At 36.8% G+C, this 24,644-nt stretch overlaps 2 protein-coding genes across 8 annotated transcripts in view; one reads left to right on the forward strand and one right to left on the reverse strand.

The window, feature by feature from the left end:
* The window catches only part of VRK2 (VRK serine/threonine kinase 2), a 99,008-nt gene extending 96,644 nt beyond the window's left edge, over positions 1 to 2,364 (forward strand). For 2 of the 3 annotated variants that reach the window (XM_062209477.1, XM_062209476.1), the window contains exon 13: positions 2,023 to 2,364. In XM_062209477.1, coding sequence (XP_062065461.1) covers positions 2,023 to 2,364 — 342 coding nt within the window. The remainder of the gene's footprint in view (positions 1 to 2,022) is intronic. The other variant, XM_062209478.1, reaches the window with a different exon arrangement.
* Positions 1,828 to 24,644, reverse strand: part of FANCL (FA complementation group L) — a 71,128-nt gene continuing 48,311 nt past the window's right edge. For all 5 annotated transcript variants that reach the window (XM_062209483.1, XM_062209480.1, XM_062209479.1 and 2 more), the window contains 7 exons: positions 11,084 to 11,234; positions 7,521 to 7,604; positions 6,865 to 6,910; positions 6,693 to 6,774; positions 5,863 to 5,979; positions 3,245 to 3,316; positions 1,828 to 2,467 (listed from right to left, as the gene is read on the reverse strand). In XM_062209483.1, coding sequence (XP_062065467.1) covers positions 2,432 to 2,467; positions 3,245 to 3,316; positions 5,863 to 5,979; positions 6,693 to 6,774; positions 6,865 to 6,910; positions 7,521 to 7,604; positions 11,084 to 11,234 — 588 coding nt within the window. In that variant the 3' untranslated portion in view covers positions 1,828 to 2,431. The remainder of the gene's footprint in view (positions 2,468 to 3,244; positions 3,317 to 5,862; positions 5,980 to 6,692; positions 6,775 to 6,864; positions 6,911 to 7,520; positions 7,605 to 11,083; positions 11,235 to 24,644) is intronic.

Below are 24,644 nucleotides of genomic sequence, written 5' to 3' on the forward strand. Positions count from 1 at the left end.
CTCAGTTACTTTCCTTTTCTCAAGTATCACAGCCTTGTTTTATTTGTAACCTCATTGGGCAGTGAGTAATGGGCATCAGACTTCCCTAAGTGGAAGTGGCCCTGATATTTTTCATAGCTTCCCCTTTGATTCTAATGTACATTCAAATTTAAAAACAGCTCTGATGCAGTTGCTTGACAGTAGCACCACTGGCAGTTTGGGTTATGTGTTACAGGATATTTAGCAACAGGACCTCCTCTTAGGTATGACAACCCAGGACGTCCTCAGAAATTGCCCAGCGTCTTATGTAGAACAAAATTACCCCAGGTTGAAAACCAGTGTGCTAGCAGAAAAGATGATTGCTTTGCTTTAAGCCATTGCTACTCAGTATATGGTGTGCAAGCCAAGTGTACTGGCATCACCTCAGGAGCTCAGATCAGAACAGATTTGTCTCATAGCAGACCTTGATGTGATCTGTGGATTATCAAGATCTGAAAATGGTATTTATGCTTTCTGATGTTTGATCGGCCATCATAAAGGTCCAGATAAAAATTACTTAATCTTAGGGTCAATAAAGTTTTTGCCAAAACTATTCAACTCTGCTTCTGGAATTCAAAAGCAGCCACAAACAATATATAAACCACATGAATGTGCTCCATTAAAACCTTATTCAGAAAATAGGCTATGGCCCAATGAGTTCTATGGACTTCTGTTATAAACTGTCTTTCCTGGAGGCCGGCTTTGTGGCACAGCAGGTAAAGATGCTGCCTGCAATACTGGAATCCCATATGAGAGCCATTTCAAGTCCCAGCTGCTCTACTTCCCCTTCAGCTCCCTGCTAATGCACCTGGGAAAGCAGCAGAAGATAGCCCAAGTGTTTCCAGTAGGGAGACCCGGATGAAGCTCCTGGCTTCGGCCTGGCCCAGCGCTGACTGTTGCAGCCATCTGGGGAATGAACCAGCAGATGGACGATCTCTCAAAATAAGTAAAAAAAAAAACAAAAAACTATATTTCCATTTGATGTAAAGATTCTGTATATAGATTATTGTAGCTCATTCTTGCAATTTTCATACTATGAGCTTTACTTTTACCCAAGTAGAGGCATCTCCCATCTCTGAATGTAAGTTATATGTGAGTGCTGCTACAGTTTACTTACTGCTGTCTCTAGGCCTTTAGGAAAATGATTTGCTGGCGTTTGGGGGAGAATTCTTTCTGGGTCTCCCTGGAATTGTGCCATTAGTTAATAAAGCTGGCATGCATTAGGATGCTTCTGTTAGCTCTCAACTTGATTCCTTTACTGTTTCTCTCTCAGGTAATTTTTTTGTAATAGAAAAGCTAAAGAACTTTAAAAATACTTCTCTTGTGTTTTACACATCCTATGTAGGATGATCTAAAATTCTGCATTTTCAAAGTGATCTTTTCTGCAGGGAGAGGAAGAAAGGCTGTTTGAAGGGTAACAGTTTAGAAGTTAAGGCAATAGCTATTGTGAAGAATGATGGTATATAGGATTAGATGTTTCTGGGTGAAGGTAATTTACATTTTCTTTTGTTTTATAAATTTCTCCTCTTCTGAGTTACCTGATAATAATACAAAGAGAAAGCATGCCAAAGATCCCCAAAGTGGAGCAGAACCCAAAAAGTTCTGCTAGTTAAATGTGAGCAGGAAACCGCTTCCTGGGGCCCAGGTCAACAGAAATGATAGTAAAAACATGGAAGCAGCTCCAGATACCTGAATGCAAGTGACTAGTTTACTTGTTCTCTATTGCTGTCTGCTGGAGGTTTCCAAGGCACATGAAACTGTACAGCCTAAACAATTTGTCTTGACATGCAAAAGGCTGGACCTATCATATTCATGATCAGAAGTTTTCACAGTTTATTTGTTTCCATTTAGAAACTTAAAACCCAGAGTCATTACCTGAAAATCACTTCTGTGGAAATATAATACCCTAAAACTTAATCGTGTTGTCCATCAAGTTATTTAGCATTCTCATAGATTTATTTAAATATTTTGTGCCATCTAACAAATTATATATTTTTTCCATAGGAAAGCATAAGGAGAAGACAAAAATATGAATCTCAAGAACTTTTGCATGAAATAAACAGTTTCCCACAAAAATCTAGCTACCTACAATTCCCACATTCATTCTATGAATCCCATCAAGATTTTACCAGTCCAGATAAATTCAGCAAGTCAAGATCTCCAGCATGGGATACATACCCTTCCACAGTTGGTATGGAAGTCACAAATATAGAAAGTTCTACTGGTCTTTGGCCCACAATTTTTCAGTTGACTCTTAGTGAAGAGGCAAAGGCAGATGTGTATTATTATGGCTTCACAATACTTGTCCTTTTGGTGTTAGTATGTCTTGCTTTATACTTTCTCTGAAGATGTCAAATAAAAATTTTTTGATAATTTTACTGTCTGGCTCTTCACAAAACATCACGTTCTTATTTCAGGGTTTCTTCCCAGACATTTTCAAGGTAATTGGCTTTAAAAAAAAAAAAAGAAGAAGAAGAATATATTTTAAGAATGTTTGTGACTACAAAGTTACTTTATACTACAAATCAGGTCATGGTATGGTATAGTTTGGGAGATAATTTCATAAGTTTCAAATGATCTAAGAAGTCTAATTTTGGGGCCAGCACTGTGGCACAGCAAGTTAACACCCTGGCCTGAGGCGCCAGCATCCCAGAGACTCGGCTGCTCCACTTCCGATCCAGCTCTCTGCCATGGCCTGGGAAAGCAGTTCAAGATGGCCCAAGACCTTGGGCCCCTGCACCCACGTGGGAGAGCAGAAGAAGCTCCTGGCTCTGGATAGGCATGGCTTGGACCGTTACGGCCAATTGGGGAGTGAACCAACAGATGGAAGACCTTCCTCTCTCTGTGTAACTCTTTCAAATAAATAAATCTTCAAAATTTTTTATCAAAAAGAAAATCTGCAAATTTCCTATCAATATATTTCAAAATAAATTGACATTTCACAGAAAATGTAATTTTCATACCAAGAAACCTGAAATGTATACACCTGTGGGGAAATTCATGGAAAATTCATACTAAAAAAAACATACATAGATTTCAGAATATTTGCACTGAAATGAACTTGTCTTCCAATATTTCACAATATACGTACCTTATAAAACGTACCTTATAAACGTACCTTATAAAATATACGTACCTTATAAAAAGGTACTTTCATACGTACCTTATAAAACACATTACTAAAAGCTAAGCACAGTGTTTGAAATGTGATTAACAATTTGCTCACCTTACTACAATATGGGCATTCACCAAACATGATGTTACAACTCTGTCTACTGGTGAGTAGGCCTCTCAACCACTGCAGATTTAAAAAGAAAAGGAACCATGTAGGATAGCCACAAATTACATATAACCCAGATATTAGTCCCTCTCTTTTTGATACACAATTTATTCCAGAAAACCTACCACCTTAACTGTGTTTTTCAGTGGAAAGGATATTTCCTGAGTCAATACTAGGTTATTAACATGCTGAATAACAAGGGGAAATGAACATGAAATTTGAGCACTAAACCACAGGTTTGTAACCAAACTATAGGCTCCTTTAAGAATTTTCTACCATAAAATGACATAAAAATAATGCATTCTAGATCCTGGGGTTCACAAACCTTCCCCAACTTCACTGGTCACAAATTAAAAACCCCTGATATAAAAGATGCCTTAAAATCTTAAAAATTTAAGTCTTAATTATGGTCCTAACCCACTGTTAGTGATAATTTTCAATCCACTGATACAAGTATGAGGCAGTCTAACAACATTCACTTAATTTTTAGAGAAACACATACATGTTCCCTTAGAGTATATCTGTAATTACAACTGGTATTTTATGATTTTTATATAAGGTAAGCTGACATCTTGAGTTCTCCATTGGTAAAGTACAAGATGGCACTGGTGGGGCCAGCAGTATTGGCCTCCCATATGGGAACTAATTCAAATTCTGGCTGCTCCACTTCCAATCTAGTTCCTTGCTAATGTGCCAGGAGAAGCAGTACAAGATGGCTCAAGTGCCTGGGCCCCTGCACTCACATGGAAGACCCAGAAGAAGCTCCTGCTTGCTGGCTTTGGATCGGCTCAACTCTAGCCATTCTGGCCATTTGGAGAGTAAACCAGTGGATGGGAAACCTCTCTCCCCCTGTAACTCTGCCTCTCAAAATCTTAAAAAACCACTGGTTACTACCTCCAATCACAAAAGTAAAGCACTATACAACTACAAGGTGTGTTTTGTATATAGTTAATTTCAGCATTTCAAAAATTTTGTGGAAAATGTGCATCATGGGGCCGGCACTGTGCTTCACTAGGCTAATCCTCCACCTGCGGCACCGGCACCCCGGGTTCTGGTCCCAGTTGCTCCACTTCCAGTCCAGCTTTCTGCTGTGGCCCCGGAGGGCAGTGGAGGATGGCCCAAGTGCTTGGGCCCCTGCACCTGCACCTGCATGGGAGACCGGGAGGAGACACCTGGCTCCTGGCTTCAGATCGGCACAGCACCAGCCGTGGCAGCCAATAGGGGAGTGAACCAAGGGAAGGAAGACCTTTCTCTCTGTCAAAAAAAAAAAAAAAGCGCATCATGAAAATTATGCATTGGGGCCAGTGTTGTGGTGTAGCAGATAAAGCCGCTGCCTGCAAAGCTGGCATCCCATTTGGACACCGGTTTGAGTCCTGGCTGCTCCACTTCCAATCCAGCTCTCGCTATGGCCTGGGAAAGCAGTTCAAGATGGCCCAAATCCCTGGGCCCCTGCAACCACATGGGAGACCCAGAGGAGGCTCCTGGCTCCGGATCGGTCCAGCCGTTGTGGCCAACTGGAGAGTGAACCAGCGGATGGAAGACTTCTCTCTTTCTCCATCTCCTCTCTCTGTGTAACTCTGACTTTCAGACAAATATTTTTTTAAAAATTATGCATTGATTTCAGCATCTTTTTGCCACAAAATACACCTATCTTTATCCTACCTGTCTATGACCTTTTTTAAAGTACCCTGTAGCAACTGTGCCCCATGATGAATGCTAAAGACAGCAAATGACTTATGACAGGAATGAAAGCATACTTCACATATAGTAATAAAACAACATTGCCAGGGCCGGCACAGTAGGTTAATCTTCCGCCTGCGGTGCCAGCATCCCATATGGGTGCCGGTTCTAGTCCCAGCTGCCCCTCTTCCAATCTAGCTCTCTGCTGCGACCTGGGGAAGCGGTAGAAGATGGCCCAAGTCCTTGGGCCCTTGCACCCGCATGGGAGACCAGGAAGAAGCACCTGGCTCCTGGCTTCGGATCGGCGTAGCTCCAGCCGTTGCGGCCATCTGGGGAGTGAACCAACGGATGGAAGACCTCTCTCTCCGTCTCTCCCTCTCAACTGTCTGTAACTCTACCTCTCAAATAAATAAAATCTTAAAAAAATTGCATGAGTGTGCTATGAGATGTTTAGATGACAAAAACCAAACACTCTTCTCAAAAGTAGAATTAATCAATTTATTCTATTTTGAAAAGTAATATGTACTAGTAAGTGCTAGTTTCTCTTTACTGCTGCCACCATCTGTGTGTAGATGAGACTAGAGTTTGCATGGTGACAACAAGACTCTTAATTTGTTTTGTGTCAATAAGCTAGTCCATGAATGGGTTCTGGAGAGATTTTTCCATCCTTCCTACATACTTCAGAACATTTTTTTCATTCATTACTGATGACTACAAAGAAGCAATGAAGCACAAGAGCATCTAGAATAAACTGGTAAAAGGAGTTAATGACAAAAAAGGGGATCATTATTAGCTGAATGAATTTTAGACTTTTAAATGCATATGCTTCCTCTGTTGTGTTAGCTAAAAAAAGTATTGCTAGTGTTATTTTATTTTACTTTTACCTCATACAAACATATTTGATGAAAAGGTTGTCCACACTGGGGATTGTCACACACTTGATCAGGAATGACACCACCAAGTTGATAGCTATAACAAATCCCACAATCCATAGTAAAATCCTTCAAAAGGAAATAAATTTTCATAAAGGTACCAAAATTGACACATTACAGAAATATAATCACATCACTTCACTATTTAACACTTAACAAAACTAGTGTTTTCCAGATCACTAAAAAGCATTATTTTCTTGGCTGACATGAATGGGCTGCTGCAGTTTTGCTATGTAATACATTAACATGATGTCCCAGTAGTATGTAAAGATAGGATTTGACATTAGCCAGTGATTACTAAACTTCAAAATTCTGGAACTACAGCAAAAAAAAGAACACTGACAGTATTTAGTAATCTACAACCTTAGCAACTTTGCGAAAAGTCAACTCGAAGTCTATCATCTTTGTAGTAATCATGTACATTCAATTGTGAGAAACTGTATTGCCATTTTTCACAAATACTTTTATCAGGCTAATTAGAACTGTATTTCAGCCCTCCATAAGCAGGTACTATAGAAAATCCAAACATATCATTAGCTACTTTGAACCTCTCCCTTTATTTTTAATAATAATTGTCAGTCATTAATCCCTGGAGACCATGAAGAGAATACACCTGGAAGCACCAAAGGTTGTCAAGTTCATTGATGCCACCATTACTTGCAGTTCAGAAATTGTTATAAACATTCCTTCAATTCCCTACCTTTTCATTCTCACTTTTTTTGGGAGAAGCATTTAAATGAAATTAATGTAACACTGGATATCAAAACACTGATAAAACTTACAGATTTTTCCAGGGTAGCACGAGCTGGAAAATCAATTTCTAAAACATCTTTCAAATTTTGTAACAGACTGTTTTCTGGATCCCTGAAGGCAGAAAAAAAAAATACATGTTTGTGCTATCAAGTTTGAAAAATCATAGCAAGGTAAAAAAATAAATATTGCAAAAATACCTACCACAAATGTATGTTCCTGCTCAACTTAATTCCCAGGGGCTTTACCACTTCAAATAGAAAATAAACAATAAGTTTAATTTAGGATGTGGTGCCCACATTTTCTGAAGCACATTTGGTACAGAATTTGTTTCTTATCTGATTAGAAAATCCCAATCATATATAGTATGTTAAACAAATGTACAGAGTGTTAAGGCATTTTCATTTTAAAAAATTATGGTTAACATTAAGATTTTAGAGTATTTTAACAGTGCTAGTTCAGGATTTTATGAGTCTATTAAAAATATTTAAATCTGGCCAGCGCCGTGGCTCAACAGGCTAATCCTCTGCCTGCAGCACCGGCACCCCGGGTTCTAGTCCAGGTTGGGGAGCCAGATTCTATCCCAGTTGCCCCTCTTCCAGTCCAGCTCTCTGCTGTGGCCTGGGAAGGCAGTGGAGGATGGCCCAAGTGCTTGGGCCCTGCACCCGCATGGGAGACCAGGAGAAGCACCTGGCTCCTGCCTTCGGATCAGCGCAATGCGCTGGCCGCAGTGGCCATTGGAGGGTGAACCAACAGCAAAAAGGAAGACCTTTCTCTCTGTCTCTCTCTCTCACTATCCACTCTGCCTGTCAGAAAGATAAATAAATTAAAAAAAAAAAATTTAAATCTGAGATCCATACCATGGTCAGCACCAAGAAAGCAGCATTCAGGAAGCATAGTAGGATGTTTGGGGTCTACCTCTATATTTATGGAAACATTATTCCCTAGAATGAAAAGATAAAAAGTTTCAGAGGCAGAACAGCTAATCAAACAAGCCAACAGAAAATAAAGAATGGTCAGTCTGGCCACCTTTTTTATTCTATACCAAAGAAAAGATTAATTAACCAAATGTTTTATAGGTAATTTTATAGAGAAAGACATAGTTTAAATCTAAAGAAGTAATTTTTGAAATTAAGATTATCACTAATGATATTGGGATCTTAAAAAAAAAACAAGGAGAATCATAAATTAGTGTAATTTACATTGGGATTCTGGTTAATTCCATGCTATTCCAGTTTAAATAAAATTTTTATGAAGTGATATAAGGTCTAGGGTCAAAAATATCACAATATCACAAGTCGGGGCCAGCGCCGGCATCTCATATGGGTGCTGGTTCAAATCCTGTTTGCTCTACTTCCAATCCAACTCCCTGCAAATGCTCCTAGGAAAGTAGCAGAGGATGCCCAAGTACTTGGGTCTCTGCACCCACGTGGGAAGGCCAGAAAAAGCACCTGACTCCTGGATTTGGATAGGCTCAGCTCCAGCCATTGCAGCCATCTGGAGAGTGAACCAGAGGATGGAAGATATCTCTCTCTCTGTAACTCTTTCAAATAAATAAAAAAATAAATCTTTAAAAAAAATCACTGGGACTGGCACTGTGGCATAGGGGGTAAAGAGGCCACCTGCACTGCCGCCATCCTATTTCCCATACCAGCTGCTCCACTTCCGATCCAGCTCTCTGCTATGGCCTGGGAAAGCAGCAGAAGTTGGCCTAAGTCCTTGGACCCTAAACCCGCGTGGGAGACCCGGAGGAAGCGCCTGGCTCCTGGCTTCAGATTGGCGCAGCTCCGGCGGTTGCGGCCAATTGAGAAGTGAACCAGCAGATGGAAAACATCATCTCTCTCTCTCTCTCTCTCTCTCTCTCTCTCTCTCTCTCTCTCTCTGTAACTCTTTCAAATAAATAAATAAATATTAAAAAAAAAAATCACAAGTCACAGAATTAATGATCCACATTACTTTCCATGGCATAGAAGGAAAAGTTTACATTTCAAATGTAAAAATAGAAAATAGTAAAACTAAACATGCTTAAGTCCTATGAAAATTTATAAAAATTTGAATTCTTGCTGAATTCCTTCACTCTACGTGAGGCTTTCCTTTGCGAGTTAACAAAGAATCCAGTTCATATTAAATTGAAATTATTCACTTAATTAAAAAGGCAACAAATAAAATAGTTTGTAGGATATAAGAAAAAGTCATTTCTATTTGGCAACAGTCTTCTAAAACTTTTGTAACTGTATTAGAGTATCATAGAGAGGTTTTACTATTATTTTGTGAAGGTTAATAATATATAATCCATTTGGATCTCATTTTGATAAGTTCTATACACTAAGGAATACACCTTTTTTCAAAGGTTAACAATATATATAGAATTGGTATAAATTTGCCCCAAAAATGGCCAAAGAAAATTGGTATAGCCATTCAATGAGAAAACAAAAATTCAAGAAGTTATACCCTCATTTGTTAATGCTTTCTTTACCATAAACATGAATTACTTATTAGCCTTTAGCAATGTCATCTACTAACAGCTCCAGAAAGTATTTTCACTTAACAACAGTTATATTAACTAATCTTTGCATTAATTTATTCAAAACTTGGCCCAAAGATGATAGATCAATTCCTGAAGGCAGGAAAAAAAAAAACAAACTAACAAATAGAGAGTGAATAAAAACCAGGTTGTTTACGCTGAACAATGAGAAGTAAAAAAATATACTTAATCATAACCTGGTAACAATAATTATTTTAATGGAGCTATAAAGATAAAAAATTACTAGAGTTCTCCAAAGAAAATATTTTTCATTTTTAATATCTACTTATTCACAAATATACCATAATTTGGTTAATTATTCCAAATTAAATGCTATTAAACTTTTTCAAACTGGGAAAGTAACAATACTATTTGTAGAACTGCTGCATAATTAGACTTTTTCTTCTCATAATAACATGTCACTATTCCCCCCTAGATAATCTATTGTGCCTGGGTAGAAAATATAAAAATTGCTCACTAATTTGGAAATGAATCACATCAGAATTTCAAAATATCTTTCACAATATATACCTTTCAACAACATATCTATTTAGAATAGGGGGGAAAGAGCAGAGATAAATGGTTACCTTAAAAACTGTTTTGGTATTTAATGTGAGTTCAATTTGTTTAAAGGCTGCACTCTAACATTAAACTCAGGCTTTGCTTGCTCATAATAAAAATGTATTTAATCACTTTAGAGTCAATAGTAAGTATATGGTAACATTATAGAGATACTTATTAGTATATAATATCTTACAACTTTCATAGATTTATCAAAAAGAAAATATTTTTAAATACTCAATTCTGATTTATTCTTTTTATTCTGTTTATTCTTCAATACATGGTCCTCGTCACATTATTTTTTCCTCCTCTACAATTGTGTCAGAAAATATTCCCGGATCTTTTTATATCAATCTTATCTAAGATCCACACATAAAGAGATCATTTTTTCTAACACAAGGATTTTTGTTTGTTTGAACTTACACACATTTTTGAATAACCTCTATTATTTCGGAGCTAATTAAAGGGTAGAGTGGACATTCAGGAGTTGACATGCCCAGGTCCCATATTGGAGAGTCTGACTCCTGTTCCAGATTCCACTTTCCTGCTAATCCAGACCCGTGGAGGCATTGGTGATTGATTCAAGTAGCAATTCCATCCACATAGGGCACTTAGATTGAGTTTCAAGCTCACAGCTTTCGTCCCCAGGGTGTTGCAGACATTTGAGGAATGAACCAGCAGATGAAAAATCTCTTTGTCACCTCTCCCTGTATCTCAAATGATTTCCTTTAAAAAGCTCATTTAGGGGCCAGCGCTGTGGTATAGCGGGTGAAGCCACTGCCTGCAGTGTCGGCATCCAAAATGGGCACCAGTTCGAGACTCGGCTGCTCCACTTCCGATCCAGGTCTCTGCCAAGGCCTGGGAAAGCAGTAGAAGATGGCCCAAGTGCTTAGGCCCCTGCACCCATTAGGAAGACCTGGAGGAAGCTCCTGGCTCCTGGCTTAGGATCGGCACAGCTCTGGCCACTGTGATCATCTGGGGAGTGAACCAGTGGATGGAAGACCTCTCTCTCTGCCTCTCCTCTCTCTGTATAACACTTTCAAATAAATAAATAAATCTTTTTAAAAAAAAAACTCATTTAACATTGTTTTTCAACGTTACTTCATTTGGATCACTATCTTCTATGACAAAACACGTCAGTATTTTCCCATTTCACCAAAAATGTTTACTTTTAAATATATACTGATAGAATCATTTTACATCTTACATCAGTTTTAATAGTTAATTTTACACAAAGAAATATCATCTAAGAATTTGTCATCTTTAGGTTCATTTCCCTGAGTAATACCAAATAAAATCAAACACCTCAAAGAAACAACTAGTCCTCTTTTGGCTTACCTATTGCAATTCTGCGTGCTGTTGCACTCCGTGTAGGTTTCTCTGGCTCAAGTACCCAGGTCTTCTCATCAATTTCATCCATAACATCCCAGAATGCCTTCAGTGATTCTAACGCTGCCAAAAACTGACTATGAATACTTACTAAAGAGCTCTGTGGAAAGATGAAAGCTAAGTAAGTTATATGGCACTCTCCCAGTAGCAGATAATCATTCACTCAAAATACACTCCAGGAAAAAAGTTTAAGCTGTTGCTTTTCAGCTGTCAGACAGACTGTAGAAAATGAGTCAGCTCTTCCTGCTTTACATCTCCTAACCTCCATTAACATTAACAGGATTCTTTCTTATTGGCAATAGACTGTATACTTTTTTGAGTAAAAAAAGCTTAAAACCGTATTTATTTAGCACTATGATCTACGCTATATAGAATATAAATTATTACAAGATGATATGAATGCACAACTCTAATAATATATATCATATATCTAATATATTGGGCATATCTGTGAAATTTTAATATGGAAATGGCCTTAATTTCATTTTTGCTACAGCTATCAAGTTAAACATAGCCATATTTCTAGTTTATTAAATTACTTTTAGTTAGGAAACAGCTTTGCAGACCTAATTGAGCAAAAAGTACAAAAAAGTTTTATACATTTTTTAAGAATTCAAACAAATGACAAGTTTTTGTTTTCTACAATGAACTTTTAGTCAAAGTGGAATTTATTCTTTCAGGTATTAATCCTTTATGGGAATTAGCTTACATACATTTTCATTAAATAGTAAAGGCATCACTGATTTTAAAACAATCACTGATTTAAACCAAGTTAGTAGTTTCTCAAAAATATGATATGCTTAAAAGATGTAATTTAATTACTTGCACTTTTGACAAAAAGCAAAACTAAAACAGATTTTAAAATGAATTAAGGGATTTAGTTATTGTTTCAAGTAAGCAAAACATACAAAAATCCTTGAAAATACATGTTCATTCAAAATAAGTGACATAAGCCAACAATTTGAAAGAATATGATACACCCTGTGTAAGATAAAGTAGCCATTCCCTTAAACATGTATTTTGTGCCTATTCACTTAAGAAAAACCCATTCCACGTTATCACCTCAGTCAGGACTGACACTTGAATAAATTCATGGCTTAACTTCACTGAGCTGCTCTCAATCTACTACACTAGAAACAAACAAAAAAAAGTGCATGAACTACAGCTTGCTTAATGCCTGAAAATAACCTTCTAGGATACTAAAGGTAGACTATCTATTCCCTTCTAGGGCACTATACTCACCTAAAACTGAGTTGACGGAAGCTGGAAATCAGAAAAACAAACTCCAGAAAAGCTGCTTTAAAAATCAATACAATAGTGTCTGTATCTTCCTTTCTCCCCACCTCCATCTATATAGGTGTATACCTAAGAGTATCTATTTCACTGTATACCAAAAACCAGTTCAGTCATCCCAAAAAAGTCATGAAATTTTTCAGTGGAATTAAGATTCAATTTATCTGAAATTAGGTACCTCCAATTATATGGCCCATTTCGCTTAAGCACAATTACCTTAACTGTATATTTTGAACAGAATTTTTTTAATAAAATGAGAAAAATAACTGCAAAAATCCAACTACCCTTGGAACTAGAACTTCAGTAATTACAGAAAAAGATTTTTAAACTGTAAAGCCATTATCAGATTTCACTAAATAGCCATGTTCTCTAGATACATTAAATACTAGTTTTTATATTACAGATTAGGAAAACAGACATCAAAAAAAGTGACAAGTGTGACAAGGAAACATTTCATTTAGTAATTTCAATTTCAATTTTAATGTCTACTTCACTTATGAAGTAGACATTAAAACTATTTTATCAGTAAACTATATGAAAAATTAATATTTTTCTCCAACTGCTTACTTGGCCCATTAAAACACTTACCCTTGTTTTATTTCCCTATTTGGACTGAAAGAACTACATTAATTCTAAATACTAACAATGCAATTAAATATTCAATTCATATCTCCATATATGCCAGGAAATATGACCAAAATTAAAGCCAAGGTTCAATCAGTATTTTGCCAGAAGCTGAAATCGTTAAAAAAATTAAATAAGCAATCTCATTTCTCTATATCTACTGTACTATTATGTTTTTTTTTCCTTTGACCACTTTATCATGTGCAAAAAAGTGTACCCAAGAAAATTTTCAGAAATAAAGAACACTTAGTATTAACAAGATATGACATTAAAAATTTTTTAATATTGATGATAATGCAGGAGTGGGAAATCTTTTTTCTGCCAAGGGCCATTTGGATACTTATGTCATTCACAGGCCATACAAAATTATCAACCTAAAAATCAGCCTGCTATAGATTTGTTGAATTTCTACTCCTGCCTGCAGTTGCCTTGGCAGGGCCAGACCAGATGATTCTGCGAGCCTTATGTGGTCCACAGGCTGGATGATCTCCACCCCTGAAAGCAACCTCAACTCCACATGCCATTGGTAAGCTCAGAAAATGGTACAACTGCTTTTGGAAAGATTTGGCAATCTTTTAGAAGTATATTCCTATTGTCATCACCTTGCACTTCTACTCCGAGAAGACATTTTCATAAAATGGCCTGCATGTTCACTGCAACCACATTCATCTGAGCCAAACTCTGTGACCAGTCCAAACATCCGCCAGTTAGAGAAAGAATAAGCTCCAGTATATTCATGTACTAGACTCAGGATTCATGTACATGTACTCAGGAATAAAAAGGGACCAACAACCGATACAGGAGATAGCATGGACAGATTTTTTAAATATGCTGACTGAAAGAAGCCGACACACAAGAATAAATAGTGTATGCTTTTGCTGATATAAAACGTTCTGGGACAGCCACTGCTGAGCTATGGTGAACAAAATAAAGAAGGTTTACTGGAAAAGGGCAGGACACTGGGATGATGGTAACGTTCTGCATTTTCTCTGGTATGGATTGCATCCTGTTGAGTTCTGGCTCCACATCCATCCAACTTCCTGCAAATGTGGACCCTAGGATGTAGCACATGATGGCTCAATAATGCAGTTCCTGCCACTTACCAGCGAGACCTGGATTAAGTTCTGGGCTCCTGGCTATGGCCTGGCCAATCCCTGAATGTTGTGATCAATTGGGGAATGAGCCAGTGGATGGAAGACTGATATCTCTCACCGCCTTTCAAACAGTTTTAAATTAAAAAAAAAAAAAAAGTAACTAATAGTAGGTACACTTAAGTGTATGCATTTTTTTGCTTCCAAATTTTACAAAGAACTGAATTCTAGTTTACAGTGTGCATGCCTACATGCTTTAGAGCAAGTGTTCTGATACTCACATATCATTTTAGGAAGCACTAAAAATGGATAGAATGCTGAATAAACAGAAAATATATAGCAAAACTAGTAAATAACTGTAGAATCTGTAGGTGGCAGGCAGATGGGCATTCACCAGAAGTTTTTGCAAGTTTTTATATTTGATATTTATATATTTAAATTTGAAAACATAATATCAGAGAATAAATAAAAAGTATGAAATGAATTATATAAATTACATGTGAGTTACTATAACTTAGAAAGTTAAATGATTTTTATGGATTAAGTTAGACTATTTCATTTTTTCAAATGTTTAATAATTAGCCTTTTATATGAGCCTTAAACTATATACTTATTCATATTTAAATATTTTTATATTAAATAACATCTTTAAAACCTTCTCTAAAACAAACAAATACACATTTCTGTTTTAAAAAGACTACAATGGATAAGCAAGTTATATCTGAAATGTCTGACAAGCATTCTCCCATTAAAATTTTTTATTTATATATTTTCAATTTATTTGAAAGGCAGAGCTACAAAGACAGAGACAAAGATTTCCATCTGCGAGTTCACTCCTTCAATGTCCACAACAGCCTGGGTTGAGTCAAGGTGAAACCTGGAGCCTTGAACTTCAATTAGGTCTCCCTCATGGGTAGCAGGGGTCCAAGTGAGCCATTACCTACTGCCTCATCGGGATGCACATTTGCAGGAAACTGGAAGCAGAAGCAGAACAGCCAGGACAAGAGCCAGTACTCTGACAGGGATGTGGGGATCTCAAGCAGCCTGCACCAAATGTCCACTCCTAGGAAGCCGTTCTTAGCCAGAGAATCTTTTTTTTTTTTTTTTTTTTTAACAGGCAGAATGGATAGTGAGAGAGAGAGACAGAGAGAAAGGTCTTCCTTTTTGCCGTTGGTTCACCCTCCAATGGCCGCTGTGGCCGGCGCACCGCGCTGATCTGAAGCCAGGAACCAGGTGCTTCTCCTGGTCTCCCGTGCGGGTGCAGGGCCCAAGCACTTGGACCATCCTCCACTGCCTTCCCGTGCCATAGCAGAGAGCTGGCCTGGAAGAGGGGCAACCGGGACAGAATCTGGTGCCCCGACCGGGACTAGAACCCGGTGTGCCGGCGCCGCAAGGCGGAGGATTAGCCTGTTAAGCCATGGCGCCGGCCAAAGCCAGAGAATCTTAAGCGAGTTTAAAAAATAAAAAATAAAAATAAAAAACTTTATATTCTCTAACTTCTACATAAAATTTAGCCTTTATTTCAACTACAGAGCAAGATAAGAAACTTCAGAAATACTATCAGTATCTGTAACATTCTCTATAGATATGATCTATATGATCATTTATATATGATCTATGTGATCTATAAAGATCATATTGGAATCACCTAAGGAAATCAAATATTAATATTCAGGTTCTACTCCTAATCATTCCTTTTCAGTTCATCTTGGTTCAGTGCAGCCTCTGGCTCTGGGACTGTTCCAAGTTTTCCAAGCAATTCTAATGTGCAGACAAGTTTGAGAAACACCGGTGGGAAAATGAAAAACAGCCCATGCTTGTTATGGTTCAATGTTTCAAACTTCTACAAAATTCAAGAAGTCCAGTTTGTAAGAATCAAAAACATCCTTAACATTTTAATCATAACTTTTAATTTACTGTATTTTCATTGCTAATTTTAGAATATTTATCTAATATATTATGGGTTTGGGGGGAGATACAATGAGGTTGTAAACACAGAACCCATTTTATAGTATTAGAGTGAGGTGGGGAAAGTCTGATCCGGGTGCTGCATAATACCTGCAAAATCATTTGGTCAGGCCCTGCCAAGACAACATCAATCAGGACTTAAAATTCACTCAATCTATAGCAGGCTAATTTTTAATTTGATAATTTTGTATTGCCTAAGAATGATGTTATAAATACCCACATGGCCCATGGCAGAAAAAAAGGTTCCCCACTCCTGTATTAGACTTAATAAAGAAAAATTTTTATTTTTATTTCAACTTAAAATAGTCAATTTGCAACCATATTCAACAAACTGAGTGGATCAATCACTGAAGAATGAAGGCAAGTCCTCAATTATATTGAACCAAATTATCCAACATTAAATATACAAATACTAAGTAAACAGATTATGGCCTAATAAAATTCAGTCCAGCAAACATAAATAATATATCAAACATTATGCTCTATTCCAGATACTGATGACATTTAAAAACTCAGTAAAGAGGTAAGCATTTTGCAAGTCCTATGGACCTTAATCCATTCCTAAATAACCAAGAGTAGTTTTTGTTTGAATCTGCTCCCAAAACTGTATTCCAGTCCTTCACTGGTTCCTAGTATGGTTTAAAACAAAACAAAAACAAAAAAAAAAACTTTCTACGACAATTTTTATTTTCTTCATTGTACTTTTCCAGATTTCCTGTAATAATGCATAATCTTTTGTAATCATAAAAATATAAAAACAAATTAATGTTAGCCATCCTTTCATGTCATAATATACATAGTACATTCAAAAATATATTAAAGTTAATTTAATAAAACTAATGTTTCAAGCAAGTGCCAGGACTATATGTAGGGTTCTCTGATACAAAGATAAAAGCAGCCAGTTTGCAAGGAAGTCATAGCTCTAATTTTTACAGAAATGCAGTATTTGATCTTAACTAAGACATACTCAGCTTCTTTAAGCTTTAACACTGCATCTATAAATGTGATTGTGCAGTGGGTAACTTCTAAAGTGACTTAAAGCTCTAGAAGTCAAGAATTCTAAATATGACAGTTTGAAAATCCATAAAGCAGGTAATGCTCCCTTCTGAGATGCTAATTACTATAATGTACTAATTTATTTCCAATTCTTATTTATAAAGATTTCATTAATTATATATATACATATCCAATATATATTTATATATTTTAACATATAGTAATTTCACCTTTAATCAAAAGAACTTTCATATCAGAATCAAACAACATACTTAAGAATAAAAATACTTGGATTGCATTCTATTTTCTATTCCCATGTATTTAAGGCAGAAGTTAAAACAAAAAGTACATTAGACAAGCAGCAGGCATTTATAGTGCAGTTAGGATGCAACCCACATCCCACATAGGAGGGCCGAAGATCAGGTCTGGCTCTGTTCCTAACTCCAGCTTTTTGCTGATGTGCACCTGGGTGGGTGGGACCGTGTGGTGGGGTTTGGATGACGGCTCAAGTGGTTAGGTCTCTGCCACCCAGAGAGACCTGGATGAAGTTCAGTACGAGGCTTTGGCCTGGCTCTCTTAGCTGTTGCAGGCATTTGGGGAGAGAACCAATAGATGGGTGAACTCTATCTCTCTCTGCTTTTCAAATACATAAACTTCAAAACTTGCTTTCTGAAAAAGCATCATAGAAATTATTTCCTAAAATAAGAGGGGAAATTGCAACCTCTTTAAAATTCTGAGCTTTTAGAATAGGTCTTAGAACACAAATAACAGGAACAACAAAGAAATCACACAGCTTAAATATAGTGAGGATCCAAAATTACACCCAGAACACTGTAACTAATAATTCACTAATCAAAGGAAAATGCCATTCTTTTTTGTACACTGATACAGTAATATGATTAAAGGAAATGAAATAAAAGAACAAAGATATGGGGCCGGAATTGTGGCTTAGAAGGCTAAGCCTCTGCCTGCAGTGCCAGCATCCCACATGGGTGCTGGTTTGAGTCCCAGCTGCTCCACTTCCCATCCAGCTCCCCGACCTGTGGGAAAACAGAAGACAGCCCAAATACTTTGGCCCCTGCACACATGTGAGAGATTCGTAAGAAGCTCCTGGCTTCGGCCTGCCCGAGCCCCAGACGTTGAGACCATTTGGGGAATGAACCAGCAGATGCAAGATTTTTCTCTCTCTTTCCCCCACCCCCCACCTTCCTCTCCCTCTCTCTCTCCTTCTCTGTCTTTCAAGTAAATAAATAAATATTTAACAAGAAAAAAAAAGATAACTACAAGAAAATAAGAGAATAAGACAACAGATATGAGCAGCAGGAAAAATATAGGCAAGCAAACCCATAACATAAGGTCAAGTCCCCCAAAATAAACTCTAGGGAGAGATGAAGGGTATCCCAGTAACCAAGAAAATCAAGCGGAGGCTTCTAAGCAAAAGAGGGGAGAGAACAGGATGCTCACTAAATTCTTTTCCGTAAAAAAACTCCCTCCTTAAAAAAGAAGAAAACATTGAAGGGAACATGTCTCTTCCTGTCTTCCCTCTCTGTAGCACTCTTTCAAATTAATATTTTTAGAAAGAATAAGCTATAGTACATGCTAACAAAGTAGACCAACTTCAATATAATCATGCAGAGAACAGAAGACTGACATAGAAAGTTATGCTGGATTAAATAAGATTATAGAAAATGCAAACAAAGCTACAGCAACAGAAACACATCAGTAGCTGCCCGAGGACCAGGAGGAGGGGCAGCAGGGTTGAGAGACAGGAGCTGGAAGGACGGCCAAGGGGAAGGAGGTAAGCTGAGTAGGATGGAAATGTTTACTACCTTGATTGTCGAGGTGATTTCACAAGTATCTGTCAAAACTCTAAGCTGTGCACTCTAAATATGTCCAGTTTATTTTATGTCAATTATACATCAATAAATCTGATTTTACACTCATTCTGATTTCTGGACAGTAGTGGATCTACAGGCAGTAGCTTCTCTACAATACAGCAAGGCCAAAGGAGGCAGAAAAGTTCATACACCTACCACTTGGAGAATGAAATTTCTTCCATTTCACAAGTAGGATTCTATATAAAATGTGTACATATTGGAGGAGGAAGGAGGAAAGATAGATAGATAGATATAGATAGATATGCTAAATGTTAGCTATTCCCCGTTATTGAATTATGTAAAACTAGGACATCACTTAAGCAGAAAAGTGTGCACACTGCCAATCTCAAAATGTAACGCTTATTATCTTTAAAAGCATTTTGTTACTTTTATAATACCTGAAGTGAAGTAATAATGTCAGTCACTTAACCAGATCTTAGAGTATAATATCTCCATCTTAAGTACTATTATTGCCAGTATTTTAATAATGTTCACAGAGTCCCGGAATGTGATCTTTTGTGCTCTGATGACACTTAAATTAATAGCATAATTTTCTGGTACTTGCCAACAGTTGCTTTCCATTCTGGTTTTTTCTTATACTTCCCTATCATACTTGCAGATAAATCCTCTAATAATCATTTTTATCTTTATCTTTGGAGAATTCAAAAGGCTTCAATAAAATAGGGAAATATTAAGAGATGAAGGTCTTTAAGAAAACGTTAATATTAATTGCAGTATTTCCAATCAGGTATCTTTGAAGAGGTGAAAAGTCTTCAAATATTCAGTGAGATATTACTTGCATGCTTCATTAGTGCTATCAGTGATTTCTATTTGTAATTCTATATCTGAATCTACTTAATCAAATGCTGTTCTCTGTCAAGAAATCCATAAAGAACTTAACCATCTCTTTTACATTTCCTCTTTAATTTGTAGGTTAATTTTACAGTAACTGACTACTGGTCACTTAAAATATTTGGTACAATTTTTTTAGTTCATGTGAAGAGGGTGTCTATCCACAGAGCTAAATGAGGCAGCCACCTCATGTATAGCCAGCACAGACCATAACATCACAGAATGAATGCAGCAAATTCTTTTTCAAAAAAAAGAAAGTCTGTCCAGTTCATGTGGACAATAAGTATGTAATTTTACTCTGGTTCTTGGTTATCCTCCATGGTAAATTATACTTAAAATATCAAATTCAGGCTGGCGCCGCGGCTCACTATGCTAATCCTCCGCCTTGCGGCGCCGGCACACCGGGTTCTAGTCCCGGTTGGGGCGCCGGATTCTGTCCCGGTTGCCCCTCTTCCAGGCCAGCTCTCTGCTGTGGCACAGGAAGGCAGTGGAGGATGGCCCAAGTGCTTGGGCCCTGCACCCCATGGGAGACCAGGAGAAGCACCTGGCTCCTGCCATCGGATCAGCGCGATGAGCCGGCCGCAACGGCCATTGGAGGGTGAACCAACGGCAAAAGGAAGACCTTTCTCTCTGTCTCTCTCTCTCACTGTCCACTCTGCCTGTCAAAAAAAAAATAAAATAAATAAATAAATAAATAATAATAAAAAATATCAAATTCAAACCAGTCAGTTAAAAACAAATAATCTAGTTTCCTGTGCCCATGAAAAAAGAATGCTACTAAAGTCCCATGAAAAAAGTTAGCTGCCAGGGCCAGCACTGTGGCTTACTTGGTTAACCTTCCACCTGCAGTGCCGGCATCCCATATGGGCGCTGGGTTCTGGTCCCAGTTGCTCCTCTCCAGTCCAGCTCTCTGCTGTGGCCCGGGAGGGCAGTGGAGGATGACCCAAGTGCTTGGGCCCCTGCACCCGCATGGGAGACCAGGAAGAAGCACCTGGTTCCTGGCTTCAGATCCGCACAGCGCTGGCTGTGGTGGCCATTTGGGGAGGTGAACCAACGAAAGGAAGACCTTTCTCTCTGTCTCTCTCTTTCACCGTCTAACTCTACCTGTCAAATAAATAAATAGAAAACTGTATTTGAATTAACATTTTTCCTAACTGAATTATCATTCTATCTTCAACATACTGGATCCTTATATGCAAAATACACATGTTCACAATACCCATATGCATAAGCACACCAATACTCCCACATTCCAAATTAGCCCTTGAATAAAAAAAAAATACAAACATAAAGTATCAATTTACCAGACAGTATTTCTGACAGGAACAAAACATGAAGTTGAGACATTAATAAACTGTACTTGGGTTGAAATAAATTTGCTTCACTGACATTAGCTAAAATAATCTTTTTTAGCCCAAAGTATTTTAAAAATAAATAATACCATTTAGAAGCTATTTGGAGACTTAAATGTTTTTATTTGGGATACCTGCTATATATTTTATTGGGTTATTCAACTATAACATTTAAATATCAGTATGTTCAAGTGTTAATAATATATTAACCAATAAAACTGTAAAACCAAATAATACTAATCTCAATGCCTCTTACATATGTTACTTATAACACTGTGTGTGTGGTTGTGTATATGTGTATGTAGTCATCTGTCATAGCCATACAGACTGGTGAGCTAGATCACCATTTTTCATTAATCAGGCCTATTTCACTTGTGAACACCAGAAAATTTCTTGCTCACTGTATATAAATATTTTCTTCAAAGCCTTTATATATAATTCAATATATGTAGATGCCAATGATTTGTTTTACATATGTGTGGCTACATAAGTGTAGAAAGACATGTTATGTAAAGCTATACAGAAAAACAGGAGTTATTCTATTTTAAGAGCACATTGATTCATAAACTACATTAACCCCTATATCACTGCACACATTTGTATAGCACTTCACAATTCAAGAGGACTTTCATGCACATTACCACAATTCACTGTCACATGCAACCTATGACACAAATGTTAGTTCCTTCTTGTCACAGAAAAAGTTAAGTGATTTCCTTAAGGTTGTGCTTGGGTAAACACAGAGCCGAAGTTTCACCCAAACTTTAAGACTCTCTTTACTATGCTGTGGTAGTCCAGCAGAATAAACTGCAGACTACCACAAAGGTTTATAATAAAGTCAGACTTCCTAACACCAGCAGGCAACTCACTTAATGGACCTGAAGTAGTACTGATGGCATCTGAAATACAACCTGTTCCATACAACCCACCTTTTGGTGTGTTTTAAATTCATGGTAGTTTATCATTCCACAGAGGTATCTCATGTGCTCACAATGCACAGATCTCAAGTTTTTCACAAAGCTTAAATCAACTTTGATAACATTAGAAATCCACTGAAACTACAGTGATACAACCACCTTCTTCCTTAATGTGGCAAGTAACGGACTGCCTGAAATATAAAGTTCTATGTCCAACTGCCCATTAAACACATTTACTTAGATATACCAAAGGCACAGGGAGTTTGAATGAGTTACAACAAATTAGAAAAGGAAATGAAAAAGATAAAAAATAACTGTATAAGTAACAAAACTAGGACTACGAATGGAAAAAATCATACTTAACTACATCACTTATCTCTCCACATGGTACAGATTTTGTAAAAATATAAACACTGAATATTCATATGAAAATTATAATTCTTTGGAAAAAACAGGAAGTTAGGAAGTAAGCATGTGTGTGCAGTAAGGGCAGGTAGAGAAAACAGAAAACTAGTCATTATCTAAAGTGGAAAATTAATAAATAATTCCTAAAACAAACAAAGGTGGTACAAATACCAATATGTATGTAATAACAAGTTATAAGTTGTATGTAATAACAAGTTATAATGCCTAAGAGACCTAACAGTTAAAAGTAGCTGACCTTGGGGAAGGACACTAGGTAGGAAAGAAGCTAAGAAAAGCTGTTTTGTCTCAAAAACTAATAATAAAACACCTTGTACAACTAATGTCTTAAACTATGTTCATGTATAATCTTGATAAAAATAAAAAAAATTAACTGAACAGTTGGCCTACATTCTGATAATAAACTAAAAAACACAATGAAAACACCGCATGCACATCAGAAACTTTAAAATACTTCGAAATAAATTTAACAGAAATATGTAACATGTAAATGAAGAAAAAAGTGCTACTTTCCTGAAGGAATTAAATAAATGCAGAGATAACAAGTTCTCAGATTATGAACATAAGTAAATGTATAAACATTTCGTAATTCATGGACAAAGCCAATTATAACTAAAATCAAAGCAATTCTAAAGATTATCTGGAATAAGGGCATAGTATTATCTGATGTTTTAAAAATGAAAACCATCAAGTGTCAAGTACAGTTTCAAAACTATTATCTAATAAGATCTAATAAGATCCTAATTCTAAATAAATGCATTAGCTGTGATTTCTTATTTTATTAATTTTCCTTGCTTGTATTTTCCTTCTTATTTCTAGAATAAGCACAGGGTATTTTTTAAATAAACATATTTCTAAAAAGAAAGAGGGGAAAAAAAAGGTTGGTAATCGTTGACTGAATCCAATATAATAGGTTACTTGACTCCTTCAATGATACTTTTTCTACCACATAACATAACCTCAACAATGAATTCTGTTCTAGTCCCTTGGATGTCTTTATATCCACACCATTGTGGCAACAGTTAAGATCGCCAAGGAGGGAAAAGCGTATGTTCACAACCAATCCTCAAATAAACAAAAATCCAGTATCATGAGTTCTCCAACAAAAACAGAAACACACAAAAGTGAAAAGAAAAAAATTCAGCTGGTTAAAGGAACTCCCACAGGATCCTTAGAGTGAATAAATGAGGTTTTTTGGCCTGTGTTTACTGAAAATTAAAAAAATTTGAACGTATCTGTGAAAAACTTCATTATTTCCATATACATATGGACTTGAGGCAAAAAGCAGCCACATGACTTGTTTGAAATTATACAATTAAGTCAATGGCTGAACTGTAAACAGAGCCTAGGATACCCAACTGCTAGTCTGCTGCTCTAACTAATGGATCATGCTCCCTGCTATGTAATAGGACTGTTTCCTTTAATTACAAATTCTTCATTCACCATCAGCTTATCAGCCAGAGGCTTTATCACTTGTTTTTCTCTTCTTGCATTTATGGCATTATTCCAAGAGGATCAGGTTTCCACGATAAAACCTATAAACTACTGCTTACTACATCATACCAAATCTGAAAATTCCAACTGCCTGTGGCAAGGATACTTCACCCAGCTTGTACTTAATGGGACATTTGCAGTAGGACTGCAATTTTACCATTATTTTTTGTTTTGTCAGTGACCTGGACAAAATGAATTTTGTTTTGATATAACTGTATCAGTGCACTTAAAATCTGACACCAGCATATTCTAAAACTTCATTAGTAACAATAGTCACACATATGACCTGTATATAAAACACAAAGATAGCAGAATATTAAAGATGTTTCTACTTTGGAGCATTTGTGATGTTGACAATACATTAAGATAAAAAAAACCTTAAGATGTCCTTACATTCTATGCTAAAATCTATAAAAGAAAACTCATCGGGTAATCAAATAAAGTAAATATCTGAAAAGAGGTATTCAGACACTTGTCTTTGAGAAGCACTTTGTGTTTCTTTGGCACACATCACAGCAGCAATAGTAGCAGCAGCCTTGCCCTTGGTGCTGATTTCTTACTACTCTAAATGTCTCCTCTGAGCCAGAATACACTGGCTGTTGCTGATCATGCTGTGAGACACC

This window comes from Lepus europaeus, chromosome 13 (genome assembly GCF_033115175.1).
Source record: "Lepus europaeus isolate LE1 chromosome 13, mLepTim1.pri, whole genome shotgun sequence".
Lineage (NCBI taxonomy): Eukaryota > Metazoa > Chordata > Mammalia > Lagomorpha > Leporidae > Lepus > Lepus europaeus.